We start from the raw sequence: 14390 nt of genomic DNA, 5'->3' as shown, positions 1-14390 counted from the left end.
CGCACGCTCGTCCAGAACCGATTATCTGCATAAGGAAAGCCGTGTACCCTTTCTAAACAGCATTATCTAACACCCTATCGCCGCGCCTCACAATATCCTTTATAATATCCAGCAGGCCCTCTCCTCAGCTGCATCAGCTGGCGGCCTACATTTCAAAGTCCTCAGAGTACATGGTGACGTAACCCCTGGGGTCGCCGTTGCGAATCTTGGCTGGGTCAATGGCGGCCGAGACGAGGTTGCGGACGGTGGTGTTGAGGCCCACGGGCCCACACGTGGCCACAATTGTCGAGCCCGTGGCGCTGCGCATCTCGTCCTCGAGGATACTCGCCAGCGGCGGGCGGCCCGTTCGCGCGTTCTCGGACAGAATCTTGGCGGCGGCATAGTCGCCCTCGTCGATCCACAGCTGGTCGCTGGCCGCCCGGCCGCAGTGGTCGCACTTGTGGCCCGCGCCGTCGGGCGTGTCGTCCAGCAGCACCATGTCGTGCGTCCGCGACGTCAGTGACTTGTAGTGCAGCGCGAGGTCCTCGAGCGACGCGCCCGGGGAGAGCTTGCCCGTTTCCCCGAATGGGTCGTAGCGCTCGTACGCGGCCCAAGTGTTGTCGTTGTACGACACAATGGGGATGCCAGACTCGCCGGTGAGGCGGCCGTACGTGTCGCGCAACGTCGCACTCGAGTCGGTGGCAACAATGGACCGCGACTCCTCGGTCTGCATGTGCGGTTTCTGGGACCGGCGGCGTTCGTCACGTTCCAGGTCTGCAGAGATGTCCACCATGAGTTTGGGCGGGGACGGGGGTGGGGGCATGGTCGCGGGGTCGGGCATGGGCGGGACAGGCGGCAGCACGGCGCCAGGCATGCTCGCCGCCCTGGCGGCCCTGCGAGAACGAGCTCGGCGGGCCTTGCCTTCGTGCTGGAACGCGCGCGAGAGGCGCTTCTCCTTGGCGTCGTCGACGTCCTCCTCGTCGCCGTAGTTTGTCAAGCCGCGGATGGCCGCCTCGTCATTGTACGCGGCGCCGGTCTCGGGGTCAATGTCGCTCGTCACGCGCTCTTGCGAACTGCGCGGGGTGACGCTAAACGCCGACGAGACGGTGTCGGTGGACGCCTTGCGCTCCCGGCCAGGTAGCTCATAGTAGGACGGGCGGGGAGGGCGGAGGTTGTTTCCGGTGTTGGTACCGGCCGCCTTGCCGTCGTCGTCGTCGTCGGACGACTCGGAATCGTCTGCGTCCGCCGGCGACTGGACGCTGATCATCGATGTGGCCGGAGTACGCTTTCGCTGTGGCCGTGTCGACTTTTCGCCGTTGGTCACAAAGATGTCAATTTGCAGCTGCTCTCCCTGGAGGAGGTGTGCGAAACGGCACATGGCCGACGCGGCCCATGTGATCTCGGCGTACTCGCGCACAATCCACACGAAACGGACACGGCGCGTCTTGCCCTTGAACTGGGGCGAACTCATGACCGTGGCCAGGTAGTCGCAGATGGCGAGGCCAAAGGTCACCCCAGAACCACCACACATGATGACCACATTGCTAAAGTCGGTCCATGGCACGCGGCCCGCGGAACCCAGAGGACCGTCAATCTGGGCACGCATCAGGACGGGCTCAGTCCTAAAAATGACCGAGCCGCGCTTGTCGTGGGAGTTGACCTGGGCGTTGGTCATGGCCACCACATGGTCATACAGCTGGCGGGTGAGACCCTTTCGAGCCTTGATGACCAGGACCATTTCGTGCGGGTCGTTGTTGGAGATGGTGAATGGGTGGGTCTGGAGGAGCGACAGATCGGGGATGTTGAGCAGGACGCTCTGCCCCGGCTGCCACTTGATCGGGCGAGCGGTGCGGATAGACAACCGCACAGTACGGGACGGCAGGAGCTGGGCATGTGCCATGCCCGGAGGCACTATGCTGGGGACAGGTGCACCGTTCTTCTCCATGTACGCGTCCAGACGAGGGTTGGCGCTCTTGATTGCCTGCGAGGAACCAAACGAGCCATTGATCCACGCCCCTCGCGTCCACCGGAACACGCGGTCGCCACCCCAGAGCATGAGTGCCGCACCGATCCAGTACCAGATGACCGCATGGTGCAGGAGCGCGAAGACGAGCATGATGAACATGAGGATGACGTGCGAAAAGTAGAAAAGCTGAAAAAATGGGTGTCAATTATCGCCACCCTTTTTTTTCATTCGTGGCACTCACTTCGTAACTCTTGTTGCGGACCTTGCGGAGGGACAAGAGCATGGCCAAAGTCATGGCAACGTAGGCGACAATTGCCGAACGGAAGCGGTAGATGACAAGCATGGCAAAGAACATGGGCCGGTTGTCGTAGTGGTCCTTGAACAGCTGGATGACCCACAGGATGACGTGAAGCGTGACCATCCACCAGACAAACCATCCGCCTGCACGGTGAAATGTGCCGACCTTGTCCCAGTGCAGCGCGGTGAACCATGGGATGGTGAACAGGGCAAAAGGGGTGGACTTGAGTGCCAGTACCACAATGAGGGGCATGGCGGCAAACGCCATAAAGCCAAAGCGGTTCCCCAAGGTCCACACCGACTTGTCGACATGTTCCTTGTGCAGTGGCTTGATGATCTCCACCTCCTCCAACGACCGCTTGAGGTCACTGAGCGACCGCCTCATCTCCCACACACCCTTGCTCTCCTCGATGTGGTCGGGACCCGCGAGCAACAGCATGAGCATGATAAACACGAACACGCCCATGGTCACCAAGTAGCTGTTGGAAGGCAGGACAAAGTACCTCCCGGATTTTTTGGGACCGTAACGGACTGTTCCGCGTTTCATACCCCACTTGTTGTACCACGCACCGAGCCAGCCTCCCGACAGGCGAAAGTGGTGTGCAATGGCGTAGACAATGGCCAAGGCGCCAACGAGGATCCAGAACAGGTACGCATAGCGATATGTGGGGTCGCTGCAAGATCAGCACAGAAAGTGCCGCGTGTTTTTGTACTCACGTGGTGAGGGACTGGTGTGCGTGAATGTACGCCCAAGCAAAGGCCTTCTTGCCAGAGGGAATGGCAGTCTCAACCTGTCATCGTCAGCTTTGATGAGGCTGAGGTTGAAGCTGAGACTCACCGTCTCGACTGCACTGGCGGCGCTGGTCATGGAGGAGAGGATGGATGAGGTTGCAGCAGCAGCAGCAGATGGCCCTGAGAAGTGAGCATGACGAGTCCGGTGGTCCCCTTGCGTACCTGTGGAGGTGGTGGTGAGGGTGGACGTGGTGGCGAGGGTGGTAGAAAGCTTTGACGATGAGGTGGTGATCACCTTGACCAGTGATGTCGAGCTTAGTGACCCTGGGGGGTGTCAGTAAAGCGGCGGCACTCGGGGCAGGGGGTATACGGACCCGGTGTGCTCGAGGAGACTGCTTTGGCAACACTGGCGACTTTGGCTGTCGTGGTGGTAGCTGCCTTGGACAGCGATTCAGAGGACAGTGCCTTGGAGGTAGCAGTGGAGACTGCAGTCCCTGTGCTCCGAATCGTTGAACTCAATATCTTGATCGCGGTGGTGGCCACGGCCGTGGATGTTGTGGAGGTGCTCATGTTGGTCCTGCCATGCGACGAACAAAGAGATGTGCGAGTTCAAAGAGATGCCTGGTGGGTAGGGTGCCTCTGAAGTTCCAAATTCCCTCGAACGGTTTACTGAGGACGCGAGAACTGGCGGGGTTCGAAGTTTGAGTTGGTGATGGAGGGTAAAGTGTGGGTAAGCTTCGGGGTGCGTTGTCTCGCGCCACTCGAGTTTTGTTCCACATCCGACACAGTTCTGCTCTCGCTCCACGTTCTCTCGGGTACCCGGATGCACAATAGGAACGTGCATGTACTCCTTGGTCGATTGTGCCACTGCCGATCAGCCGAGTGTTCGTGTGATGTGATGTGGCCTCGAGGTGCTTCGGAAGTGACACAATGTCTCTCCCTCAGTTACCAGGGGCCGTCGGGATCCATCAGGCGCCAGACACCAGGGGTGGCCTTAGTTGGACCAAGCAGCTTAGACTACCCATGCAGCCAAAGTCTTGTTGCCGTGTTAAACGACATGTCAGGCATAGGAAACCCATGCGTTCACCTTGGACGCGGTTTTACGAGAACGGTTCTCGGTATATGGGTAGATCGTTTTCACGTGCCTCACATCCGAACAGTGGCGCGTACTGTGGCGGGCACCGCGGACTGCAATTTAACCTGACCGTAGATTCCGACGGGATGAAGCCAAGCATCAGATATCAGAGATCTCATGCACAACAAGACGCTACTGTGTGAAAAGTTCGGGAGGTGAAAGCGGTCAGCATTCCGCGCGCGTCAGTGCACCAAGGTTGGTTCAATTGACGTGTGCCGTGTGAGACAATTTCGGCTGCTGGCTGGAATGCCGGTCGCGTCGTCCCAGATTCACGCGTTTGAGCCCGTGATCCGTGACGGCTTCTGATCTTCTGAGCTTCTGTGCAGAGCTGGACCATTCCTTTGTGGCGGAGCGCCAGCAGTCGGAAACAAGGGAAGTGACCGTTCCAGATGCGATACGCTTCGACACTTCTGTCCTGGTTTTGGGATGTCGAGCACCATTCCGAGGATCTCGGACAGCACACACAAACACAGTCAAGTGCCTTGGTTACCACAAGCCGTGTTTAGCACCGGGAAGTGGGATTCCGGTCGTCTGGAGGTCCGAAGAGCACCACATGCACACATGGAATTGCCACGCACTGAACATACAGGCGTGGGGCGGATGGCTGATAACGACTGGTGCCGAAGATGAACCTGAGACTTGAGGCACCATCATTCGCCTTTCGCATAGCCATCCATTGAAACGTCTGTGCCGTCAACCACTGTCCCGAACGTTACTGGCTTAACGGCATCCAGGATATGTACTGTATGCGAAATACGTCGCTAGTGTTTGTATCGACGTTGGATAGCAAAAAGACAACGTGGTGAACAGATACAGCGCTCGTCACTGGCAACTGCAACTAGGGACACTCAACAAGAAGGAAGACACAGGGGGGAGCCGGCAGAATGAGACAAGTGGTCGCGGCAGGTTTGAAGAACCTATAGTAAACACCAACACCCAAGAGACGATCCGACGCCGCGAAGCGTACAGAATTCTCGAACACACCATTCCTGGTCACCAGCATAAACACGAGCACAAGGCCGCCAAGACTGTTTGTTCATTGCCATCAAGTTTTTCTTCTCCCACATCGTTCGGGGAGCATGACCCGCTGGACGGAACGTATGCCCATGACTACAGTACTCGGCCCCGCGGCCCCTGCCGACTTGCCTCACGACCAAAGGACGCTAACTCCCACAAATCTGACCTGGATCCCAAGGAATTTACACGAGCTGGAATGGATACGCTGGTGGGTGGTGGGTTGGTATGCGCGGCGCGTCACCAACAGGCACCGACTGTGTCGGAACAGGAAACCGCCGATCCGCCAAGCAAGACGGGGTGTTAGGAATATTGCTCATCCCTATGTCCCTATCTCTCGTCGGCTCGTGACCTCAGGACCTCACAGCTCACAGGCCCTTGTGGGCGGACAAGTCCGCTCGGATGTCTGTCGCATCAGTCCCGGCAAGAACTACAAACAACCTGAGATCTCTTGTTTCAATCTCGGGACCTCGGATGATAGCGCAGGCCAGGACAGTACGTTTGAGAACTGAGGCGTGACTTTTCATTTGCATCCACGATACCTAGTCCCTTTATTTGCGAAGCATGCCCCCACAGACACACACACACGAGCGCAACAGCGACGCAAGGAGTAGTACACAGGGGCTAGTGGCGGGACGGACTTGTGACTGCCAAGGAACGGCATCAGCAACAGCAACCCTTGGTATGTGCTGTCAGGCAAGTCTCTTCGTCTCCGGAAGCCATTTCCGTGAGGTACCCACGGATGGTACCTTGGACCTTCGGATCATGGGTACATGGACCTCACGTAGCCCGCCAACGCCCTGTGTTATGTTTGTATGAACAACAGGGGCAGTGGAGGATGGGATTCAACGCTTGCCGTCCGTCTGACCATTCACACTGGCCGTTGGAGTCAGACGATGGGGACCCATTATGAGAAATTCGAGAGAGTTTCCACTAGTTGTGGGCAGCTCATGTTGGCCGCCGTCTGGCTCGTACTGGGTATTTCACATGACAGAGAGAGAGCGAGATGGGAGACATCGGCAAGTATGTGGCATTCCGAAACTCGGACTGTGAACAAGCGCATATTCGCGTACAGTGCCGCGCTCAATATGAACGAGATGTGGCAAACATGGAAGACGCAAACGGCCAGACAGCGGAGCGGTCATACGTGGGACAACTCAAAATTTTGCACTACATTTGACAATATAGGTGAGCGAGCAAGAAATCGAAGAAATCATCGCTTTCAATCGTACCTTTCTGTCGATGTGAGAGGGCTTTGACCTCGTCAGACAACATAATGGCATGTGCGAGTTGTTTCAACATGGGTTCAATACCGTCGGTCATGGTGTATCCGGGGTGCCGAATATGCTAAGTATCTGGGCTATGAGGACTTTTGGAAGCGTTCCCAGCGTTTCTTCTAGCCGTCTTCCGCTTCATTGTGGAGGGTCCAAGCAAATGACATGAATAATTTATTTCTTGTTATTATGTATTTTACTCGCAACCAAACTGGTGGCGGGCTGAAGTCACGATTAAGACGTTCAATAACTGCCTCCGTTACAATGCCCATAAATAACAAGGGATCATAGATATGAGGTTCACCGCGCCTTTGTCCATAACAGGGAGTGATACACACATGGTCAACAGATGAAAGGACAGGTGATTAATTATGACCCGTACAAAAGTGCTGAAATGTGGAACACCTCAATCTGGCCTAATTCCCAGCTTCCCAGTCTGTCTCTGCCGCATGGCCCAAACCACCGGCTGCAGACAGCCAAGGCGTTCACCTCCTCCTCCGTTGCATAAACCTCACACGTTGAGAGCCCGAACATGGCTGCAGTGGCGGCGGTGAAATGCGCCGCAACGAAACGCGGCAAGCAGGGCCATGAATGCCAGCCGTGTCAGGCCCGCCCGAGATTAGTGTCTCACACCGGGCTGCCTCCACCGATCCTTCGGTCAACACCACACCAACCCACACGCCTCGAACCTCATCGCGTGCAGCCCGCTACATACACAAACACCACACCGGCCAGGGAAAATGAAGAATAAAAACAGTTCATACGAGTCATAGGAGGCACTTCGTGTTCGTAAGGCTTTGGCTTTGGCCGAAGGAGAGGGCACGCAAGGTCCTAAATTAAACGGTGACCGTTTGCGGCCTTGACGCGTGCGCCCGTCGCTAGAATTCGCGGGTTGGGCGGGCGCTGTCCGTGTCCACAAGGCGATTAGCGGGTGGAGCCGTAGTGCGGGGGAGGAGGGGCTGGGAGCGTCAGTACAGGTGGTGCTGCGGAGCCTGGGAGTCTAGGGTCTCGCTCATTGACGATGATTGCTGAGCGAGATACTCACCGCGGTGGTTGGCCTGGGGAGGTCCGCCGGCGACGGCGACAAACTCGCCGTTGCCGAGGTACTGGTAGCCCTGGACGCCGTAGAGCTCCTCGGCCTTCATCTACGAGGTGTTAGCGGAATGGTTACTGGCGGGGAGAGGGGGGCGCGATAACGCATACCTTCTTCCACAGGATCCAGAAGGCGTGGATGTGGCCGCTGCACGGTCAAGGTTGAGATTGAGACATTGAGAGAGGCAGACGATTGATGTACAGGTAAGGACAATTCGAAGATACCTGCGTCAGCGTCGCTTACAGCTATCAATGGAGGGAAGACGCACGGAATGTAGCCCTGCAACTGTCAGTATCTCACGTTGCCCCATCACAATCGTGTCACTTACGAGAAGGGTAAGACAGATGTTGATGAGGAGGTCCTGTTACCCGTCAGCAAACGTCTCCAAACCATCTCGGCGCCGGAGACATACACAGCCGCAACCTGTTGGGAGTCAGCAACTAATGGGTGGGGACGCGAGCGAGTGGCCGCGAGGCCACCAGCGTAAGACATACCAGTCAGCATCGCCACCGCGGCGGGCGGGAAGAGGATGGCGATGACGGCAATAACAATGTCGGAACCCCTGGCCATGGTGGATGTGGTGTGTTCTTTGTGTTGTCAAGAGGAGAGAGGGAGAAGCAGAAAGACAATGACATGTGCGCGACGGTGACTACAAAACGGCCGCGCGCAGCACAGCGACGGCACAGCTGGGTGGCGTCTGGACGGGCGGCTAACGGGAGCAAATTGTGGATGTGACGTCAGTCCCCCCGCGCGCATCGGCCTTCTCCCCCCATCTCCCCCCAAGCTGTGGCGATCCGGTGCAATGGTGCAAGTGCAAAGGGTGCGACGCGCGGCCTGCGACATGCCAATAGGTAGGCGTGCAAGCTTAATTTCAGCGAAAAGGTAGGGAGCGCTTGAGGCGCATGTACTAAGAGGCTAACAGCAGCTGCTAGAGGATAAGTGGGGGGCACCGAGCATTCGCTCAGTCGAATCTGACGGTAAGAAACTCGCAGGTCTGCAGCCTGCTGCCACCTGCTGCCACCTGCTGCCACCTGACGGCCAAAACCCGAACACTCTGCATCACTCTACAGGTCCGCAAGGAAGTCCGTGAGCTCGTCCAGCCCGTTGCCCACACCATCGGTCACCGCCGTCCAGTTGGCCGAGCCGACACCGCTCACCGCCCACGAGACATCGACACCCTCGATGTCCTCCCAGCGGAACGGTCCGGCACCGCCCCACACAAGGGCCTCGTCGTCCTCGGTGCTGGCCTCGGGCTCGGTGCTGGCGCCGCCGCCGCCGAACAGACGAGCCCAGAACCCACGGCCGCCAGAAGACACGCGCGACATGCCCTCGATACGGCCGCCGACGCCACCGGCACCGCGCGCCGTCTTCAGGCGGTCCATCTCGCGAGTGAGGATGGACTGGACACGCTCGTGGGCCGTCGCGCGCGACTGCGGGAGCAGCTCGGGAGGGGATGTGTTGGAAGCGTCGCGGGCGAGGAGGTCGGTCTTGTTGCCGAGGATGAGGAGCTGGGGAGCCGGCGCAGAGAGGCCACGGCGAGAGGCCGAGCCGGCGAGCTGGGTCAGGAGAGGCGGAAGCTCCCTGTACTGTTAGAAACGGTCACCAGTTAACAGAGGAGAGAAGAACGTACTCGGCAGCAGCAGCAGCGTTGCGAACAAGGGCGACCACGTCGACAACAAATACAACAGCGTCCGCAGTCTCGACGTGCTCTCCGACCTGGTCACGAAGACGGGCGTGGCCCGCAAGGTCCACGAGGCGGATGGCCTTGGGCTTGCCGCCGTCAGAGGGAAGGGCAACAGTGGACACCGAGGGCAGGAGGGAGGTGTGAGTCGGCGGCCGCTCGTCTTGCGAGAGCTAAAAGATGAGCTTCTGCGTACCATAAAAATGTAGCTCACCTTTGCAAAGAGGGCCGTCTTTCCACTATCAGGAGGACCAACAAAGAGGACCGTCCGAGTACCAGCACGGCGGGCGACAGTCGCCTTGTTGCTCGAGGGGAAACCTGGACGTCAGCTTGACAAGCACATGGTGACATTAGCTCACAAGAGAAGACGAGGAGGATCACAAGGAGACCAGCAATCGCTGCCAGAACCATGGGGTCGCGCAGCAAGGGGTGCTGGAAAGCGGGATGCTGGAAGATCTCGTGCTGGAAGATGGGGTGGTCGAGGGCGCTCTTGACGGCTGGGTGAGCACCGAGCTGTTCGCTGAGCTCGAGGATCTTGTCCGAGACGCGAGCGGCCGCCGACTGAGCGGCCGACTGGATTTCTTCTACGCGGTCCATGCTTGAACCGTGTGGGATGCTGGGAACGAGGATAAAAGGAGGGAGTGGAAGGTCGAGGAAGAGGAAGAGAAGGCGTCAGATGAGGTGGACCCCGTTGTATCGTGCCTGGCCATATGGCCCACACACACACATTGTCGCTCTGGCTGTGTCATTTCAATGACGCCTTTTCTAATCACGCAATTGGCCCAATTTGGTTTCTCTAACCCCATTTCCTAATAGTCACGTGCATTACACCCTGGGCAGCGATCGCCCACCCGCCTCCACGCAGGCACTCCACTCCACCGCGCCCAGAGCGAGTCTTGAATCGCTCTGCACATTTACAGATTACAGCTGGCACCTCACATAACACACCGATACCCTCCCCATAGACCTCCCTCGCTTCTCTCCTCTCCCACAATGGCCGACTGCAAGGACCCCAAGATCGCCGAGGGTGAGTAACACCTGGACACGCACACAAACACGTCTCGGACTTTATCCGGAACGCCCACAAGACCACAAGACAAAAGGCTGACGTCGGTCAGCATACGAGCTCGTCCGTTCGGACAAGGACGACTCGAACTGGCTGCTCCTTGACTACGAGGTGCGTTTTGAAAAACATTCTGCGCGTCGGGAAATCCCAGAAAGCAGGAGTACAGGAGTGCTCCTGCTAGACCCGGCTATACCATATATGCCTGTTCATGGCGTCCAGCGCCGATCGCCCCGCCCGCCAGGAGCGCCTCTGCATCGCAAACTAGCTGCAGCTACTACCGACTTTGCAAAGACGCCCGCTGACAACTGGTACAGTCGGACCGCTCGGACAAGCTCGTGCTCTCGGCGACTGGCTCGGGTGGCCTGGACGAGTTCAAGGGCAAGCTTGACCCCGCCAAGGCCTCGTTCGGCTTCATTCGCGTCAAGTACGCCAACGACGAGCACTCGTTCCGCGAGAAGTTTGCCCTTGTTACCTGGATCGGAGAGGGCGTGAAGATTATGCGCCGTGCCAAGGTGAGTCAGACGGGCAGGACTGGGCGTTTGTGTCCAGGTTGTCCGAAACGGGTTGTCCGAGATCCCTCCCCCTTTTGCTGACGGACATACAGGTCTCTGTGCACTCTGCCGACGTCAAGAACGTCATCCGCTCGTACTCGATCGAGATCTCTGCCTCCAACCTCCACGACCTTGACGAGGTGAGTGTCGCGGAGCTAAGCCTCTCGCCTTTCTGTTTAGCTCGATGTTGACAGTCCACAGGAGGAGGTTGTTACCCGCCTGCGTCGTGCCGGTGGCGCCAACTACGACCGCAGCAACTTTGACTAAGTGATTGACCGGACTATCCTTGCTGCCCTCATCGGAGAGAGGGGCAGCGAGTGTTTGAGAGGGAGAGGGGAGTGTGGGGAAGACGGCGAAGACGCCTAGTCACGCTCGCGGGCGCGCCCGCGCGGCGGCTTGGGTTCCATAGAAGCAAGTCATGCGATGAGGTAGTACAGAACGACGCCATATGCATGCTTGGGGTACCTTTGATTATGAATACGAGCGAGCGAGACGGTGTCTGTGGAGGGCATTATGCATGGGGGACGACATATGGGTGATCAAGACCGACGGCCAGGTCCGCAACGCGCCACGCGCCACTTGCGTCCGGTCGGTCGGCCCAGAGCGCTGGACCCCCGCAACGCTTACCACCCACCGACGGACCCGATCCACCACGGGCGGCATCCTTCCTCGACGTTCTCTCCTTCTTATCCACCACACACCGTCGCTCCCCACCTTTCCACCAACAACCGCCTCGACTAGACACCATGGCGGACGCCTCTTCCTCTTCCTCCGCATCGGAGATCACCATGTACGTGTTCCCCTCGGCGTCCTCCTTGGCGCCGCCAGCCAACCCCACCGGAGCCCCCAGACGCTGACCGACGCGACAGCACGGTCAAGGGCCCATCCGAGCTCAAGCTCTCGATCCCCATCGACCCCTCCAAGACCATTGGCGACCTCAAGGAGGCCGTCGCCGCCAAGTCGGACGTGCCCAAGGACAGCCAGCGTCTGATCTACTCTGGTACGTCGGTCGTCTGCTGGCGTCTACCGTGGTGATGGTCCATATCCACGGTGGCGCGGGGACTGCACTGCGGCCTTCCTTGCTGACACAACTCCCCCCCCCCTCTCAGGCAAGGTGCTCAAGGACGAGGAGACTATCACGAGCTACAAGATCCAGAACGGCCACACCATCCACATGGTCAAGTCGAACAAGCCGCCTGCCGCCCAGGCCGCCGCTGCCCAGGCGCCCAGGCTGCCCCAGAACATGGGAACCGGTCTTGCCGCGGGCAATGTCGTTGACGGTGTCGAGAACTACCACCACGTATGTTGTCGCAGCTGGTCGGGTGCTCTACCAAGCTGACTCTGAGCAGGGCATGGCTGGCTTCAACCCGTTCCAGGGCATGGGTGTTGGTAACCTCAACGACCCCAACGCTGTACGTGCTCCCCCCCACCTCCCTGATCGGCTCCACGCGCAGCCCGGACCGGACTGACACTGACATCTACGCAGATGATGGGCCTCATGGACAACCCGGACTTTATGCGACAGATGAGCGACCTGATGGCGCGTCCCGAGGTCCTTGACCAGGTGAGTGCGAGCAGCCTGACTGAAGCGCCATGCTGACAGCTCGTCAGATCATCGCCTCCAACCCCCAGCTCCAGGCCATGGGCCCACAAGTCCGCCAGATGATGCAGAGCCCCTTCTTCCGCGAGATGATGAGCAACCCAGAGACGCTCCGCCGGGTGGGTACACAGTTCACACATCATGCTGACCCATAACAGATGATGCAGATGCAGCAGGCCATGGGTGGCCCCGGCGGCATGGCTGGTATGGGTGGTATGGGTGGTATGGGCGGCATGGGCGGCTTCCCTGGCATGTTCGGCGGTGCTGCTCCCGGTGCTGCTGGTGCTGGCGCCGCCGCCGCTCCCGGCGCCGAGACCGGTCCCACCAACCTCTTCGCCCAGGCCGCAGGCGCGACCGGCGCGCCCCCCGCCGCACCCCGTGCCGCCACTGGAGCGACCCCGGCAGCTGGCGACGCCGCAGCTGCCGCGGCCGCCAACCCCTGGGCCTCGATGTTCGGCGGTGCGGGCGCGGGCGGCGCTGGCGCCGGCGCGTTCCCATTCGGCATGGACCCGTCGATGATGTTTGGCGGCGGCTCGCCGTTCGGCGGAGCTCCCGCCGCTGCTGCGGCGCCGCGCGACACCCGGCCCCCCGAGGAGATCTACGCTACGCAGCTGGGCCAGCTGAGCGCCATGGGCCTGTGGGACTCGGCCAAGAACATCCGCGCCCTCCGCTCGACGGGCGGAAACGTCGAGGCGGCCATCGAGCTCCTCTTCTCGGGCCAGCTCGACAACCCCCAGTAGAGAGAGGAGAGCGTTTGATGATGTCTGTCCCCTTTTCCCCTTTTGCCTAATTTCGCGTGTTCCCCGGTATATCTATCCCCCATCTCCCAGGCGTTGTTATCTGAGCCCCCCCATGCATGTGTGAGAGTGTTGAACAGAGATATGGGAACGTGGCAGCCGGATCGCCGGGCCGGTGAGAGTGATTGACGCGCCACTGAACATTTATTTGTGTGGCATCAAGAGTGTCTGAGCCTCACGCTTCTGCACCACCAAGACTCGCTCGCTCGCTTCCTGCAACTTGTGTGGTTCTTGTTTTCTTTTCTGTACCTATGCATGCGTGCAACAACCTAGCGGTTTTGTGAAATATACAATAGACTATAGTCTTGAATGATTTAGTGGTGGATGGGGGCACCGGCAAACTCCTCGCCCTTTGCGGCGGCGACCCAGTAAGGGCCCTCGGGGAAGACATAGTCGCGCATGGCGGCCTCGGTGAAGTCGACCGAGTAGCCAAGCTCCTGGGGGACGTTGTAGCGGCCGTCGGCGTTGATGGTGGGGCCGTGCTCGAACTGGTCGTGGAGGTGCGAGACGTACTCGAGGACGTTGCGCTCCATCGAGCCCGAGACGACAATGTAGTCGATGAGCGACAGGTGCTGGGTCATGTTGCAGAGACCGACACCGCCGGCGTGGGGGCAGACGGGGACGCCAAACTTGGCGGCCATGAGCATGATGGCGAGGATCTCGTTGACACCGGCGACGCGGCACGAGTCGATCTGGCAGACGTCAATGGCGTCGAGCTGGAGCAGCTGCTTGAAGACCATGCGGTTGTGCGCGTGCTCGCCGGTAGCGACACCGATGCCGTAGGGCTTGAGGGCCTTGCGGATGTTGGAGTGGCCCACGGCGTCATCGGGGGCAGTGGGCTCCTCGATGAACCAGGGCTTGAGGGGCTCGAGCTTCTTGACGTACTCGATAGCCTGAGGCACGTCCCAGACCTGGTTGGCGTCGATCATGAGCACACAGCCGGTGGGGCCGGCGTTCTTGCCCTCGATGGTCTTGGGGTCGACGGTGCGGCCGGCGGGCATGTTGGCCGGGTCGTCAATGACACGGCGGATGATGCCACCGCGACGCAGGTCGTCCTCGACGTCGGCACCGACCTTGAGCTTGAAGTGGTTGAAGCCCTGGGCGAGCGACTCCTTGGTCAGGCGCTCGACCTTGGCGTCGTCGTAGCCGAGCCAGCCAACAGAGGTGGTGTAGGCAGGGTAACCGCGCGAGATGACCTCGGCCTC

General features: G+C 59.4%; 6 protein-coding genes across 6 annotated transcripts; 2 read left to right on the top strand and 4 right to left on the bottom strand.

Moving 5' to 3' along the window:
- Positions 1-145: 145 nt before the first annotated feature.
- On the bottom strand, positions 146-3544 carry EHS24_003483 (uncharacterized protein; the record flags this gene model as incomplete). The annotated part of the gene is made up of 6 exons (XM_028619156.1): positions 146-2131; positions 2187-2916; positions 2960-3033; positions 3081-3154; positions 3197-3298; positions 3349-3544. 6 exons carry the CDS (start codon positions 3542-3544, stop codon positions 146-148), a joined length of 3162 nt encoding a protein of 1053 aa, XP_028472330.1.
- Positions 3545-7321: 3777 nt separating this feature from the next.
- EHS24_003482 (uncharacterized protein) lies at positions 7322-8060 on the bottom strand (the record flags this gene model as incomplete). Its single annotated transcript, XM_028619155.1, has 7 exons — positions 7322-7356; positions 7443-7542; positions 7601-7637; positions 7702-7714; positions 7759-7769; positions 7819-7851; positions 7903-8060. The coding sequence occupies 7 exons, from the start codon at positions 8058-8060 to the stop codon at positions 7322-7324; spliced, it is 387 nt and encodes a 128-aa protein (XP_028472329.1).
- A 494-nt stretch (positions 8061-8554) lies between these two features.
- On the bottom strand, positions 8555-9768 carry EHS24_003481 (uncharacterized protein; the record flags this gene model as incomplete). The annotated part of the gene is made up of 4 exons (XM_028619154.1): positions 8555-9071; positions 9121-9344; positions 9386-9489; positions 9531-9768. 4 exons carry the CDS (start codon positions 9766-9768, stop codon positions 8555-8557), a joined length of 1083 nt encoding a protein of 360 aa, XP_028472328.1.
- Positions 9769-10164: 396 nt separating this feature from the next.
- EHS24_003480 (uncharacterized protein) lies at positions 10165-11055 on the top strand (the record flags this gene model as incomplete). Its single annotated transcript, XM_028619153.1, has 5 exons — positions 10165-10198; positions 10290-10348; positions 10552-10749; positions 10842-10928; positions 10990-11055. 5 exons carry the CDS (start codon positions 10165-10167, stop codon positions 11053-11055), a joined length of 444 nt encoding a protein of 147 aa, XP_028472327.1.
- Positions 11056-11534: 479 nt separating this feature from the next.
- EHS24_003479 (uncharacterized protein) lies at positions 11535-13128 on the top strand (the record flags this gene model as incomplete). Its single annotated transcript, XM_028619152.1, has 7 exons — positions 11535-11578; positions 11658-11788; positions 11898-12088; positions 12138-12200; positions 12275-12352; positions 12400-12507; positions 12547-13128. The coding sequence occupies 7 exons, from the start codon at positions 11535-11537 to the stop codon at positions 13126-13128; spliced, it is 1197 nt and encodes a 398-aa protein (XP_028472326.1).
- Positions 13129-13499: 371 nt separating this feature from the next.
- EHS24_003478 (uncharacterized protein) lies at positions 13500-14381 on the bottom strand (the record flags this gene model as incomplete). The annotated part of the gene is made up of 1 exon (XM_028619151.1): positions 13500-14381. A coding segment is annotated over one exon (882 nt), but the record flags the coding sequence as incomplete, so codon positions are not given.
- Positions 14382-14390: the final 9 nt, after the last annotated feature.

The sequence above is a fragment of the Apiotrichum porosum genome, assembly GCF_003942205.1.
Source record: "Apiotrichum porosum strain DSM 27194 chromosome Unknown scaffold_17, whole genome shotgun sequence".
Lineage (NCBI taxonomy): Eukaryota > Fungi > Basidiomycota > Tremellomycetes > Trichosporonales > Trichosporonaceae > Apiotrichum > Apiotrichum porosum.
This window is presented reverse-complemented; position numbering and strand designations above follow the sequence as displayed.